Genomic DNA, 16,257 nt, shown 5'->3' with positions numbered 1-16,257 from the left:
AAAACTCCATGTCACTCACAACACTCTCCAAACTTTTGTACACTAGCAAATTTAACGGCATAGGCTATTTAGTTTCTGTACAATTAATTTGATCCAGTTCATGCAGCAGAACTATACACTTGGAATGCAAATCTTGTTTGCGCAGGAGAGAAATTCCTGCACACAGCGATTTTAGAACTTGTAGGCTATTTGTTTACCAGCCAATTCACTAAATCAAATTTCAAGGCCATACAAGAAAGGATGGAGACTGCAAAAGTTGAGGTGTCATGTCAGATGGAGGACAATGTTTTTTGATGTTGAAGCACACTCGCTGTATAAAGTCATAAACAAAGGTAAACTTAAACTAAACTAACAAAGGTGACAAAATAAATATAGGCTGTTGTTAGCCATGAAATTACAATGAACCTGACATTGTGAAATGTAGCCCTTTGAATGGTTTGTTCGTTTTATTATTATTATTATTATTATTATTTTATTTTTCTTTTAAAAAGGAACTATGCAGGATTGGCGATTTTATCTCTGGTTTCGGTTTTGTTTTTAGTTTTCACTCGTTTTATGCTTGCCTTTTCTCTGCAGACCTTCCCCGACAGCTTTAGCGTGTATATTTATACATGTATAGGCTATATTTAAATATATAAATTGCAAGCGTGGTTCTTCGTCTCAGACTTCCAGATGTAAACAAGGAGCGATCGTCTCCTGCAGAAAGTTGCATAGGGTCTCTTTAACAATAGCACCCTGCATATTAGTGCGCACTTAAAAACAAGGGTAGTTGACAAAAGTGCTTTACATAAGTAAATGTGTATATGGCTGGACCTGGTGACGTGGAGTGCAACAACTGCACTGGAAGAAAACCCAAAGCTTGAAATCTTGAGCTATTCTCTTAAACTATAAAGCTCACAATGAACTTCATCTTGGATGAAAACATTGTGGTTGATACTACAGGTCAGCTACCAGATTAGCTCCAGAGTCCAGACATGAGAAGCCTCATATAATATTTTTAGTCCTCCGGTCCGGAATCAAAGTTGTCTCTTTATAGTGAATGACCACTAGTCCAGCCCCGCCTGCCTGTATCTCAGCTCTTGTGAAATGAATAGGGATAGATAGATAGATACTTTTATGATCCCCAAGGGGAAATTCAAGATTGGGTATCGTTTGGGTTTTATCCGATACCGGTGCTAAATCAATATAGTTTTTTTTTTACAATGAAATGGTCTAGCAGGCTATATGCACGGAAGGCTGTTCAGGTAGGCTACCTCATTTTTTTCCGGCGTTAGCTGTGTTGTAAATGAAGTGAGTCTGATGATGCCAGGCTAGATGAACACTAAGGCCATGACATTTTAGTTAGATTCTGCCGGTAATATTCTTCTTCTCGCTCTCACAGATGACAACAACGTTTTCTCATACAGTATAGCCGTGTAACTCCGGCTTATAGTGCTCAATCATGCATAACGTGCATGCAAATCCGACTGACCGTCTAACTTCCCGCTTTCCTGCCTGCTCTGTTTCTCTATCCCATACTGTAACTCCCCGTGTTCTTAAAGGTAAATCCCCCTATATAGTGCTGAACATCACACTGCCAAAGGAGAGAGAAATCGGAAAGGACGTGGTTTCTCTTGGTGGCCGGTTGGACTTGATGCCTGATATCAGGTTTAGGCCCAGACTGGTATGCAGCAGGCTAGTTCCGAGTTCCTTTACAGTAACAATGAGTTTTCTGTTACACTCTCTCTCTCTGTCTCTCTCTCTTCTCTCTATGTCTCTCCCTCCTCTCTCTCAAACACACACACAGTACCCACACACATACAGGAATTCACTTGTAATAACATTTGAATACCACAAATGATTACCATAGAGAAAACAAATATGCCATTATGTAGACCAACCATGAGACTTGTGTCAGGAAGGTCACCCTCCATCCTTTAAACAGCACCTTCAACACTCATACATCCCACTGAAGCCATCAAGCCAGCGATGGGAGCGGCTGCTCTTTAGACACACTTAGTCATTTCTGATCATCATTTGGTGAGTTGGGCTTTTGCATGTTGATTCACTTTGTTTACATTATTAGTCTTATTTTCAGAAAATGGAAAACCATGTTCTGCATATCCTGTTCAAGAGCACTATGCTGACTACTGCTGACATTTGTTTTAGAATGTGTCTTGTGTGATCGGTTCACAAGCGGTCAGCACAGACAAATCACTGTTTATGCATGTATCCAATATAGCCTACAGCTGGAGATATTGCTAGCCAGTTGTGTTTATATTTAGTCTACAGCCAACTTTACAGTCATTAGTGTGTTTACACTACAAAAGATACGTGGTCAAATGTGTCTCAAACACCCTCGGCAAGTAGTTTAAGTGATTAGATTAGAGGACAATGCATTTTGTTTATTGTCTACACTTATATTTAAAACTGTAATCAAATCATCTAAGACGCCTTGCAAATTGATTAGGTTAGAGTAGATGTCTTCAGCAATAATATTCTGACCCTACATGTTCCATAATATGAATCTCTTAATGATTTCTCAACAGTGGTTAATTGACTTAAGTTCAATATGTTCCCTAATATTTAAGGCATTAATTAAGGGGTATTTAATAAATAAATACAGTATATACTGCATTAGTTAGGATCAATTAATCATTAACCCTAATATTCAACATTCAGCATGGAGGATGGCATGGAGGAAGTAGTTACTGGATGACATTCCGAAATTTACATGCCTCAATATTTTTTTTTTATGTTGACATAATATCATATTTCCTGGTACTGAGGACTTTGGAAAATAAGATATACAGTGGGGAGAAAATGTATTTGATACCATGCTAAAGTTGCCTAAAAAGAAGAATATAAAATCATCATTTGACAATTGATCTTCATGTCTTATTTAAAAAAATGAGTAAAAATAAAACCGCTAAGTACACCAATTTTCTTTGTTATTGAAGAATGTATCTTAAATAAATAAATGTTCTTCCTAAATGCTAGGGGGAAGGAAGTATTTGACCCCCTATGTAACCCTATGGGAATTTAACACATAGGGGCAGGCAGATTTTTATTTTTTAAGGCCAGCTATTTCATGGATCCAGGATATTATGCATCCTGATAAAGTTCCCTTGGCCTTTGGAATTAAAATAGCCTAGGTGCACAAAAGGCTCTTCCTGTACACACATTTATTTCCGGTGGAAATTAAACTGTTGTAACGGCATCTTCTGTTACATTATGCTCGTTAAACCTTACACTCTGACACTGAATATCTTGTTCAACTAATAATAACAATTTCAACACATATAAATCTTTCTTTGTCGTAACATACTGATTCCCAGGTGCAGCTTCCAACCGGGTCCGTGTAGACACTAATTGCATTACCAATAGCGGCAGGCTCAAACACACCTGGCTCCATCGGAAACACACGAGCGTACAGAGAGCCTTTCCTGCACGTAGCCTATAGCCCCACATCATCACATACCCTTCACGTTCACCATAGCTAGAGATTGGCATGGTGCTTTTTCCAGTAGGCGTATTAGCCTGTTTGATGCTCATTGAGCTCAATGCAAATCAAACAGGCTAATATGCCTACTGGAAAAAGCACCATGCCAATCTCTAGCTAAGGAAAACATTTATTTATTTACGATACATTCTTCAATCACAAAGAAAATTGGTGTCCTTGGCGGTTTGATTTTTACTCTTTTTTTTTTAATTAAGGCATTAAGATCTATTGTCAAATGATGATTTCATATTCCTGTTTTAGCATGGTATCAAATACATGTGCTCCCCACTGTATGTGACAATAATATTTCTTATTTTTGATCTCTGACTCTGTTATACTATTTCTTATCTTCTCTCTTAGTCATATCTCTCTCAGGTGGGTAAATGGTTAATGTATGGAGTATAAAACTCAACAAAGCTCTAGGTCTTCTGTGAAACAGATCTGATACAGAAGGTGGCAATATGCACTCTGGTTATTTTGCATGTTTTGTTACCTGTACAGAGAGGATGCAAAGTTCCATATCAGTAAAATGCAGTATAATTTGAATTGAATTATGCTGTGCACGTCTACTAGGCAAAATATTTGTGTACAGCAGGGTTGCTGAGTGCCCTGGCGCCATGAAGTTCATGGGTGCCGCGGAAATCTTTGATTATATTTTGAATTATCTGGTATCACTTTGAAAGAATCGTTTTATATCCGCTTTAATAAGTCCAAAATCACTTTCATTCGGTTTTAGCTGAAACAGAATGTTTTTATTTTATTTTAGGTTTAGTTTAGGTTGACATGGCCATGTCCTGATAATACTAGGACTAAAAATAAAGTTCATATTATGCTATGCTAAATGTCAAAGTAGTATTGTAAAAGTCAGTAGACAAATAAGATGGTACTACAATTATAAGATACTGAGAGTGAAAAGGAAGAGTTATTTAACACATAAAAGGTACATGACACTGTCATGAATATAAACATATAAACAAATCATAAATGTGCTTGTGTCATTAAGTGTCGTGCCGTTTGTGTCATGACGGGTTAGGGTTCATGTGTCATGACAGCATCATGTCACTCTTATGTAGACCTTCGAGTAAACTTTCGAGTTGTGCCATGGATGGACCAGAATATGTTCTGGTTATGAAATGTAGCAGATGCTTTTGTTCAAAGTGACTTACAAAATAAAACAATACAATATTAAAACTGAACAGTTAACAAAGTATGCCATATCAAAATAAACAAATACCACAAACCATACCTCATAAGAACCACTTGATTACGTGTAAGCTGAACAAATGCGTCTTAAGACCCCTATTAAAAGTCCCAAAACCATTGCAGGAATACAGAGCTCTGGTTAATGCTTTTCATCAACGTGGAACCACTGAGGAGAAGAATTTTGAATTTGACCTAGCGTCCATGGTTGGTCGACACAACAGACACTCATCAGAAGACAGCAGTAGGCGGTTGGGGATATTGAGCTGGGTCATAGAATTGAAATAGCAGCTCAAGTAAGTGTCCTATAGACCAAGGTGAGAGATTTACATTTGACTCTGGTCACTATATGAAGCCTATGAGGCAACTAAGAAAAGTATCCTCTTTGGCTGATTAAAGACCAGGCATGCTGCAGCATTCTGAATCAATTGTAACGACCTCACCACTACACAAGCAGGCAGGCCAGTTACAGTTACAGTAACAGTATGTATGGGGTGCCCTGAGCCTGAAAAGTTTGAGAGCCTCTGGTGTTTACAGCAAGCTTTTAGCGTATCACCATCGACTGAGAAGATTGGGGCTGAGATTTATCAGTCAGCAATGGTATTCTAAAATCTTTGAATTAGAAAGCCGTCTAAAAGAGGATGCCTCATAGAAGAGACTCTGGACATTCATAATATGGACAATCATAACATTAATTATCTTTAAAAAAAATAAATAAAAAAAGTTGAGTGGACAATTGCAAAAGCAACAACAACCAAATAAAAAGCCTCTTTTTTCTGGAATTTTCCATGCAATCAGATTTCCGGGAGGAAGGACTGTCAATGTAGCCTTCCTTTATAACTGCTGTAAAAGCAAGTAATCAAATTGTTTTTGTTTGGGCAAGTTAAGAGCCCTGATATTCCCTTTCATTGCTTACAAAACGAGGCATTACTGGGCTCATCTGGTGTATGGGAGACAGGACTAGTCTTTAAACCTGAGACCATTGTGTCTCCATTCATCTGGGGTAGCTTGAGACAACATGATTATGATATCATACATTGTGATATTAGCTTCCCAATAAAACTGTTCTTTCCAGTTCAAAGAAATATTTTGTATTTCTGTGTAGTGTGTACTATGTTACTTGGCCTCAGGTATCCACATTAATACTTACTATACCCAGTTGTGCAATATAGTGGTGTATCAAAACGGGTTGTATTCTATCTCTCTCAGGGTCAAAATGTCTTCAATGTTTGCCCCAATGCTCTACTGTCTGCTCTTCTTCAATGTGCAGGTAAGGAACATGCCACTTTTCTGAACTTAATTTAATTGAAAGTTGTTCAGTAGATTAATTTAACTCTCATCAGTTGACCGTCATCAGTAGATTAATTTTTTCCTCTCTTGCAGGCAACAGTGTTTGGTAAGTTGTGTCTTTCAAGTCACACATCCTGCTGCTGGGACCGTTGCAATTATTTTCCATTTGCAGTGGTGCCTCTCATTACATTTCTGGCTGTCTGAGTGGACTGTCTAAATGCCACTTATGTATTTCTATTTAACAACAACATCAACAATACAATATTTGTAATACATTCATTGTATGTGAATGTGATTTTCAGGGTCAACTGGCATTTATATTGGAGGCTTCATTGTTGAGGGGATATTTGAACAGAATATAACTTTACAAGACATAAAGGACAACTATGTCAATGAGACGGAAATCACGGATGCGGTACTACTTGCAGGTGAGGAGAACCAAAACTAGGTTTTTGAAAGCAAACAGACCAGTGCTGTCACTTATTGTCTGCTATTATCACTAACCAGTTGTCAACTTGTCAGTAATGAACATAGGTAACAGTGGTAAATAATTTGATATCAAGATGGAGAGATATGACTACAGTACTTTGTATGCTGACATATGAAGAGTTCAGATGCAAAAGCCTCTAAACACTAGCCTGGTCGTACCCATGCAGCCTTCCTTGTGCACGATTTCATTCGTGCTGCTTGGCAGCCTGGATTTTAATGACCCGATTTTCACCTCAACGAAGGAACCAATCCAAGACTGGTGACACCAAAGCTTGTATTTTGGTTAAGAACCAAACCAGCTTTTGTTCAAATCTACACACCTATCACCACTGAAAATGTAAGGTTAAAGGGATAATCCAGAGTGAAATGCACTTAAGATCAATTTTTTGGAAATGTCGCTGCTGCAGCTGGCAACGCTTTAAAAACACTTAATTAACATTTCCGGAAAGGCACAGACTCGATTAAATTCATTCTGGACTCTCTATCCGACCACATAAAGACGTGGGGATACTTCGGTTTGGCTTTAGGGACCCTCTACTCACTACCGCGTAAGTGTAGTGTTGTTTGGAACAGTAGAAGAGGTATAAAAATAGCGTTTTGTAGCGGCGAAAGAACATGCCCGCGTCACTTCCAGGCTAACGAGTTTTGGCTAAAAACGGTGAACTCGAACTTTGTCAAAATACATCCGAATGACATGATTTTGGTGTCAACTCAACGCATGTACTCCCAATAGTCCGAAAAATTGATCTAAAGTACATTTCACTCCGGATTATCCCTTTAAGTTATCAAATGTCATTTTGAAGTATTAAAACACTCTGGCCTGTGTCATCTGGTATAACTGATACGATTGTCTATGATCTACGTACAGACGTATTTGATAGACATTTGTAGTGCCCAATAAACGGCTCTGGCCATTATTCATAAACCACGCCTTTAGCCGTTAGCCAAGCTATCTAGACGCCACCTCTGTCAAAAATGAGATAACAATGGTGAGTGCTCTCCACACGGATATCTTTTTTTTTTTTAAAGATATTTTTTGGGCTTTTATGCCTTTCATCAGACAGGACAGTGTAGGGTGACAGGAAACGAGTGGGAGAGAGAGTAGGGTGGGATCCGGAAAGGACCACAGGGCGGGAATCGAACCCGGGTCGCCGGCGTGCGGTGCAGGTGCCCCAGCCAGTCGCGCCACGACTGGGGCCAACACAAGGATATCTTAATCAAATAATATAGTTTCAAAACCTGCTACATACCACTCTTCCTGTTCTGAAATATCGATTTGTAGGCAAAAACCTATAGGAGCCTATCTGAAAAGTGGTCAGATGAATTTAGAAGGTCTTGCATCTGAACTCTTCATATCTACACACCAGGTCACAAGGTGATAATGTGCTATTCCTGGCAAAAAATTATCAGGACCCTAAATCATGATGACCCACTAATCTTTACTAAATGTACTATATCCAACATTTTTTTGAAAACAATGTACAGAGTGTGAAATATTTGACAATAAATCAAAATGTCAGTGCAAGGAGAGTGGGAGTCGCTGGAGTGAGCTGGAGTGTCAGGACTATCGATGTTGCATCCTGTCAGTCAGTGGTAGGTATAATTTTTTAAATCTTTGATAACTCTTGAAACATATAATAGAAGCAATGTGTTGGAAACAACACAAACTGTGTTGTTCCTATCTGGGCATAGAGATGTGTAAAAAAAACAACACAAGTTGTCAAAACATTTGATTGAAAAGTGCATGTTATGAGATTTTTTTTCCTTTTCTGATTTTCAGAACCTACCGTTTTGAGAGGAGAGTTTACAATTGATAATATCACATCCAATGCAGATCTGCAAAATTTGACAGACCTGCATTTATATCATTCAATGAAGCCAACTGGAAAAATTACTGATGCTGTGGAAGTAGCAGGTCAGTACAAATTACATCAAGAAGTTCCTTAATATCAAAATGCACCTACTGTACCATATGCTCTTCAGTTTTTATGCATAGAATCTTGTCTGAACCTTCAAATGATTTTCAATATCTAGATAAATTGATAGGGGTAATGGTAGCATAGTGGTTAAGGAGCTGGTATAGCGTGTAGTATTCAGAAAAGCTGTGGGTTAAATTCCTGGCTTCCACTGTTGTGCCCTTGAGCAAAGCACTTAACCCCAAGTTGCTCCAGGGATGATAACTCCGACAGTATAATACAAGTAAATCGCTTTGGATAGAAGCGTGCTGACTGAATGAATGTAAATAAGATCAGGTGTAGCACCTTCATGTAGTCAAAAATAATTTGATATACAGTATGTTACAAATGTGTGGTACTCATAATGCTGACCTCAACCCTGTTCTATAAGAGAATCTTTCTTTATGGAACTCTTGTGGTAACCTAGGGTGCACCCATCATGTTTTCATGATCCAAATTCAGAAGGTGATCTGGTGCAAATCCAAATTCATTCCAAAGTCATATATCATATGAAATTAATATCAAAGTCATATAGCAAGCATCTACAGTATGGCAAAGCATCTGGCTAATCATGTTCATCAGGCAAACGTATACAGTAGGTGCATCTATATATGCTGTACCATTACCCTGCCCAGACTGATAGATTAAAGGCTTAGGAAATAATTGTTAGTATTTTGACTTAATTAGCTGATTAGAACTATTTTCATGTCAATATGTATAAATATTACATACATTCTTTATTGTAATATTTTCATATACTGTGTTTTTGATTCCCACAATTTCCTTGATTTGAAAACTGCAATAATCAAGACTAAAGAGAAACTATGCAGGATTGGCGATTTCATCTCCGGTTTCGGTTTCGTTTTTTGCTCATTTTATGCTTGCATATTTCTGTGCAGAGCTTCCCCTACAGCTTTAGTGTGTCTATTTATATATATAAATATATATATATAGGCTATATATAAATATATAAATCGCAAGCGTGGTTCTTCTCGTTCCTTACGCGTCTCAGACTTCCAGATGTAAACAAGGAGCGATCGCTTCCTAGACAAACTGCAAGGCTGCAATAGTGGATAGGGACACTGGGGGCGGGAAATATTACTGGTTTCGACAAAACTGGTCAGTCAAGCAAAACAACAATTTCTAAGCGATTTTATGACTATGAAAATGTTGCATAGGGTTTCTTTAAAATAATTAAGATTATAACAAAAAAAGGCTTGAAATATTTAACTTTAGGTGTAACAAATCTGGCTTATATGAAAGTTTCACTTTTTGAAAGAAATTACAGGGGGAAAAAAATTCCATGACATTTAAATTTTTTTGAGATGCACCTGTATATCCATAGAATGCAGAGGCAGCGGGAATGAAACTGAATGTGAGTGCATGTCGGATCATATCTGGACTAGCACTGTCTGTGAGAACCACACTCACTGCTGTAACAATCCCAAGTGCAAAGCAGAAGATCTAGAAGACTTTACACCTATGTGCCTCCCCAAAGTAAACGGTAAGCATCCTTAACCACTGACCCATCAGCCAAAGCCAGTTTCACCCTTGGAAAATCAAAAAAGTTAAAACTGTCTGATTTTATCATTATTTTTTGACACAGTTAAACTGACAGGGAAAGTTAAATCCAAACTGACATCGAAGAGATCGACAGCTTCGGGATTGGACAGCAACATTGAAAATGTGGTAAGCACAAGTTCCTTCACCAAAAATTCCAAGAACATCTTTCAATGGTGTACACAAAATGATTATTGTGAAATGATTGTTGAGCTCCTTACTGTAACTGTAGAGTGGTTTGCTCTTTTTTTAGCTAAAACACACCTTTCAAGAAATGAGTGGTTTGAAAACCATGTCCGCAAACAGGAGGTATGGGATAGCCAATGACATTTGTCACTGTTACTGATGTGTTTTTGATTATTTGACTCAAAGCTTCAAATGCAATAGCCCCTAAATGGCATTTCAATCTTTTTTTTTTTTTTTTTTTTAACAAAAACATTCATGATGATGGAAGCACTGACAGACAGAGTGCTGAATTCAGTGTGACGCTTGAGGCAGTGTTTAAGACTGTACAACTTCAAAAGCTGATCAATAAGCTGCAGGACAACTTGTCTGCCACCATAGAGGTTGAATCAGTAGGTGAGGCTCCAACTCAAAAGCATAGCACAGATGTTTTAAAGGAACACTTCAGCGTTTTTTCATATTAAACTATGTTATTCCCTTAACTAAGACGAGTTGATACATACTTCTCATGTTTCAATGCATGCACTCACTGGCTCTGGCACACGGCGTAACTTTGATAGCACTTAGCTAACCCAGTTCATTCATTAGGATCCAAATAGAGATGAAGTTAGAAGCGACCTAACACCTCCATGTTTTCCCTTAAAATACAGTTACAGGAGTAGTCACACGACCAAGTATGGTGAGACAAAATAAAACGTGGTGCATTTCTAAGCAGGTAAGAGGGATAACTATATTGTGTGGTGCAGTAATATCCTCACTCTTACAGTTTCTGTTTCTCTTTGGAGTGAGGATATTACTGCGCTGAGTCTAAGTGCTCCCAGTTGTTGTTCCGCCACACAGTATAGTTATCCTCTTACCTGCTTAGAAATACACCACATTGTATTTTGCCTCACCATACTTCGTGGTCGTGTGACTACTCGTGTAACTGTAGGCTATTTTAATAGGGAAAACTTCATCTCAGTTTGGATCCTAATGAATGAACTGGGCTAGCTAAGTGCTATCAAAGTTGCGCCGCACGCCAGAGCCAGTGAGTGCACGCATTGAAACGTGAGGTAGTATGTATCAACTCGTCTTAGTTAAGGGAATAACATAGTTTAATATGAAAAAACGGTGAAGTGTTCCTTTAAGAATTGTAGTGTGTTTAGAATAAGTATTCCACGTGCACTGTGCTACCAGATGTAGACAAGTTTGAAAATGTCAGTAACTTTTAATCTGTGATTATTTCTTTATTGCTATTATTTATTGACAGGAATTGTTGAAATATCCAAACTATCTGAGGGAGAACGTTATGAATTAAGCTGTGACCTAGAAGACCAAATGGGGCAGTGCAGCTGGCTTTTGAAGACAGACAATAAGGAAATAGTTGTTGGGCCGGGAATCGAAATCAAAATGGATTGTGTTGTTAATGGGTCTTCATACTCTAAGACCACTCTGCTGCTGAAAGAAAATGCTAGGGCAGGTACGTTCCTATTTCTGCCCTCACAGAAATGACTGCATGGCATATATGAATGGCTTATGATGAAGTACAAAAATCCTAAAGTCCTCAAATCAAATGTTGTGACCGCACTGGGAGTGTTTATTTATTTTGTTTGTTGCTGACATGATTATAAGAGCAAGACTTATGACATTTCTACTGTAACATGGAAGTAATGGCAGTCTTTTTCTATAGGTTTGTACACTTGCAGATTAACCAGTGGCTCAATTTCACATAAGGCCTCTGTAGAATTAGATATACCAGAGCGCCCTGATATCATCATGGAAAGTGAACCACAGACTGCAGACTGCACAGAGGGCTCAAAGAGCATCAATGTCAGTTGTGAAATCACATCTAATCGAAATGATTTCAACATTACTTTGTCCTGTCCTGGTAATAGTGTTGAAAAAGGTAAGTATATCTAGATGTGTAATAAAGAATTCCATGTAAAATGTGGTATTCTGTCACTGAACCCCACAGTAAATGCCTTATTATTAACAATGAAGCTCTGTTTGTAACTTAATTGCACTGAAAATCCATACATTGGTTGTTTGTTTGTTTGTTTGTTTGCTTGTTTATTACAGATAAATCCCTGCATGTGAACATCCCCTGTGACGATAAATCTGAAAATCTCAATTGTATCTGTAAAGTCACCCATTATGATGCAGCATATGATTACAACCAAACAGTCACTCTAACAGTCCCAGTCTTAAAATGTAAGTGATTCTCATTGCTGAAGTGTACTTCAGCAAGTGTTTGCTTACATTTATGTTGAACCGCTAGATTTTTTTCATACTTGATTGAAGACCAACATTTTTTAGTCAATAACAAAACCTTTCCTGTATCAAGCTGACAGTGCTTTCTGTGCGGGAAAGGATGAATGGCCAAAAACAAAGGTAGGCTCAACAGCTACTCAAAGATGTGAACAAGGAAGAGTTGGGTATAAAAGCCGCACGTGTGTAGGAAAAGACGACTGGGGGATCGTGTCCGACTACTGTGTTAGGGAAGATGTAGAAAATCTGATCCAATCAGCAACGGTATGTATTTGATCATGTGCTGGTTAAGATACTAAATCAAGAATATTAAATGAGTACAAAATCCTCATTATCCAGTGTGGTTGTGTGTCTGTATCTCTCTTTCTCTCTCTCTCTCTCTCTCTCTCTCTCTCTCTCTCTCTCTGTGTTCACTCAGGACATTGCCGATGGCTATGGAAACACCCCTGAGGAAGTTGGCAACATTTTTTCTGATATGACGGATGTCAGCAGTCTTGAGAAGGAAGCAACGCTGGCAGACGTGGAAGCCTTTATCAACATTCTGGATGCATTGAACACGGCAACATCCAATATTGTAGTAATGAATAAATCAGTTATGACTGTAAGTATTTCGGAAATCTAGTGTTGTTTTATAGTCTCTCTTTGATCAGACAAAAGGCATTAGTTGGTAGTAGCAATACAAATGAAATAGTTTAGTTTTAAAGGCCCACTCTGTAACTCATTCTTCACTGATTTCTCAGCTTTGGGGTGCATATTTCACAACTGTCTCTTTGGTCTTTTCGCTGGCTGGGCCTGGTGGATAAGCCTGTTTGTGATTGGTTCCAGCAAATGTGGACAGGAAGCAGGAGAGACAAATGTGCAGGTTTCCAGCCTGAGCTGCTGGGTGAAATCCAATTAAGGGCAGATCAGGCTGGGTTTACCCAGTCTAGCATAGGGGGCCTTTAATGAAAGAAAACAAGAGGAGAGGTCGCTGTGGCTCAACTGGTGCTTGCTTCCTGTCTCTCTTGACTGTGCTATCAATATAAAGGGGCAAAACAACTTTTTAAATAAAGAAAAATAAAACAAAATGAATACACTGTGATCTCTTTCAGGATTTTGTAGAGTCAGCCAGCAATGTCTTATCTATGGATTGGAGTGGTGCCAATAAAACACACGAAAAGAATCTGTCTGTGAACTACCTGCAATCTCTTGAGGGGCTGCTGCAGAACATCCAAGTGAACCAGAGCTTAGAATACAACACCACACTCCTGCAATTACAAGTTCGACAAAAAGACATCAGCCAACCTAGAACCGTCTTTGATGTCACACTGTCGCTGTCCACTTCAGCAGAGCTGGTCAAAATTTTAGCAATTAAGAACCTGAGTGACCTGCTACCGGTTTCTCCGAAAAGGAAGAGCAATAGCCTAGTGGTGACCGTTGCTCTGCAAAGCAAAAAAAACGAGACCTCAACCACAATCGACCTTGTGTTTAATCTGACGCAGAATAGGCCACGAAACCATGAGATATTCTGCGTGAACTGGCAGAACAGTCCTGGAAAGTGGGGCGAAGAAGACTGTAACTGGATACCAAAGAATGACTCTCATGCAATATGTCAGTGTTTCCTCAAGGGAAAGAAGACCGAGACTGAAAAGCCCGGGGATCCAGTGATCACCAGGAGAAGGACTTGGTCCCTTTCAGCGCTTGTGTCCGGGCACGCCATTGTGCTGGAAGGCCTTGACCTGATCACCTTAATTGGGCTCGGTGCCTCAACCTGTTCCCTTGTCATCTTCATATTCGTGGAGGTTCTCGTATGGAAGGCTGTCACCAAGACGAACATTGCATTTTTCCGTCACACAGCACTGGTCAACATAGCCACGTTCCTTCTTCTGGCCAACATCATCTTTTTTGTGACCTTCTCAATAAAGGATTTCTCTAAGCACGAAACCTGGTGCCTTGTCTTGGCGTTGGCCATGCATTTCTCCTACCTGGTCATGTTCTTCTGGATGTTTTGCCTGAGCATGATGCTTCTCCATCAGCTAATGTTCGTCTTCTCTCCTGTGATGAGGAAGACATTCTTCTTCCTCTCCGTCTCCATTGGCTACATCTGCCCCATGGTGACTGTGTCCGTCACATACGCGTATTACAATCTGACCGATGGCTCCTACTATGACCCACAAACCTGCTGGCTGAAATACGAAGGGGAGCTTCAAGGCTCAATCCACGCATTCCTGTTCCCAGTGGGAGTCATCGTTCTGATTAACCTGTTCACCATGATTAAGGTGATTGTCACACACCTGAGGCCCAAGGTTTCGGCGGGCACGGTGGACGAGAAGGAGATAGCGAGAAGCATCCTCAAGGTCATTGCAATTCTTACCCCTGTCTTTGGCGTGTCATGGGCGCTGGGATTTTTAGTGTTCTTGATGGATCTCGCTCACGGAACATTACCAAAGATAGTGAACTATGCTTTCACTATCACAACCTCACTGCAGGTGAGAACACTTCCTGTTATATGTTTTATGGTCATTGAGATATTAATTGCATGTATGTACAATACAATACAGTAGCATGCTCATTGGCTATTTTGTGTGTTTATGTGCATGTTTTGACAGGGGTTCTTCATTTTGCTCACTGGAATACTAGGGGAGACAAAGGTAATTTTGTTTTTCCTAAAAAATCCAGTTTTGTCATAGCTTTTGTCCTACCTCAGTCCCTAACGCTACCTTCATATTTCATTCCTCAGGTTCAAGATGAAGTTTCGAAATATGTCAGTTGCACGGTAAGTTCTTCCAATTATCAGTATTGAAATTTCTCCTGTTTCAAATACACTACTCACAAAAAATCAGGGATATTTGGTTTTTCCGTAAAATTTGTTGGCCTTTGTTTCAATAAATTGTTTGAGATGAGGAAAACACGACTGCATGATTCTATTTAAATGCCCTACTTTCATGATACCACTATAGCTTGAACTTTTTTACATTATCCATACATTTCACCTGAAAGCCATGCAGTGAGTAGTGTACCGTAATTTCCCAAATATTAGCCATGGTTTATACATTGATTTTCCAAAATATCCTATATTTGTCAACTATATTACAAGGAACTACATTGTCCCCGGAGCAACTTGGGGTTAAGTGCTATGCATGCACAACAGTTAAGACGGGAATTGAACCGACAACTTTCAGACTACTGCACGCTAGCCTAGCCCAGTTAATATTAATGAGGCTTTGTTTCTTTTAAATTGCATAAACAGTCCTGCCGCTAATCCACAATGCAGCTAATACACAGGAAATGACTGTATGTTCTTCACAACTGATGTACTATTACTTCCTTTGTTTAGAAACCAGAGAGAAGCGAGAGCACAAGGAATCTTACATCATCATCCCTCAAGAAGAATTGATCCCTATTTCGACCAGGTGTTGTAATTTTCTCTTAATTCAGCTACATCAAATGCTGCTCTATTGGGAACAATAATACTTACCATACCTCTTTCCTGTTCTCTCTATCACCTCATCTTCCTCTCTCCCTGCTGTCCTGCCCATGATATCCCTCTCTCCCTCGACTCAAGATCTGAAGGCGTTCCACAGTTGCGACACGGCAAAGCAGGAGCTGAGTCACCTTAATTAGCAAGCTCAGAAGACACACTTTTCTTCTCAAGTTAAAGAAATTATACATAGATATATGTTTGAATTAAATTTGATAATTTACTCGCAATGAACAATATGAGATATGATGTATTTTTCCTGTTGAGATTTAAATATGCAAAAACAGATTTAATAATCTAGTAATTTAAGACATGCTTTTTTTTACTTAATCTAGCCTAAGACATAGCGATCTTCTATTTGTTGATAATAAAATGTATGAATATTGACGTTG

At 39.0% G+C, this 16,257-nt stretch overlaps 1 protein-coding gene across 4 annotated transcripts; it reads left to right on the top strand.

Annotated features, from left to right (window-relative positions):
* Positions 1-1,921: 1,921 nt before the first annotated feature.
* Positions 1,922-16,170, top strand: LOC134098117 (adhesion G-protein coupled receptor F3-like). 4 transcript variants are annotated; one of them, XM_062551078.1, is made up of 21 exons: positions 1,931-2,019; positions 4,808-4,977; positions 5,891-5,951; positions 6,065-6,077; positions 6,274-6,399; positions 7,946-8,053; positions 8,241-8,375; positions 9,761-9,919; positions 10,022-10,104; positions 10,229-10,284; positions 10,430-10,554; positions 11,408-11,617; positions 11,828-12,043; positions 12,217-12,348; positions 12,482-12,669; positions 12,824-13,006; positions 13,497-14,873; positions 14,994-15,035; positions 15,125-15,160; positions 15,722-15,797; positions 15,950-16,170. In XM_062551078.1, the coding sequence occupies exons 3-20, from the start codon at positions 5,898-5,900 to the stop codon at positions 15,779-15,781; spliced, it is 3,303 nt and encodes a 1,100-aa protein (XP_062407062.1). In that variant the 5' UTR covers positions 1,931-2,019; positions 4,808-4,977; positions 5,891-5,897; the 3' UTR covers positions 15,782-15,797; positions 15,950-16,170. The 4 variants fall into 4 exon arrangements, with proteins under 4 accessions (XP_062407063.1, XP_062407062.1, XP_062407064.1 ...); XM_062551080.1 differs by having other exon boundaries at positions 4,808-4,998; positions 10,439-10,554; XM_062551077.1 differs by having other exon boundaries at positions 4,808-4,998.
* Positions 16,171-16,257: the final 87 nt, after the last annotated feature.

This window comes from Sardina pilchardus, chromosome 12 (genome assembly GCF_963854185.1).
Source record: "Sardina pilchardus chromosome 12, fSarPil1.1, whole genome shotgun sequence".
NCBI lineage: Eukaryota > Metazoa > Chordata > Actinopteri > Clupeiformes > Clupeidae > Sardina > Sardina pilchardus.
Note: the sequence above shows the minus strand (reverse complement) of the source record. Positions and strands in the feature narration are given on the sequence as shown.

Bases quoted from the DNA above. Each gene is read 5' to 3' on its own strand.
- LOC134098117 (XM_062551079.1), top strand. From the start codon at position 5,898: ATGTCTTCAATGTTTGCCCCAATGCTCTACTGTCTGCTCTTCTTCAAT. The intron at 12,349-12,481 runs GTAAGTGATTCT...TCCTGTATCAAG, and splicing joins AACAGTCCCAGTCTTAAAAT to CTGACAGTGCTTTCTGTGCG. The intron at 13,007-13,496 runs GTAAGTATTTCG...GATCTCTTTCAG, and splicing joins TGAATAAATCAGTTATGACT to GATTTTGTAGAGTCAGCCAG.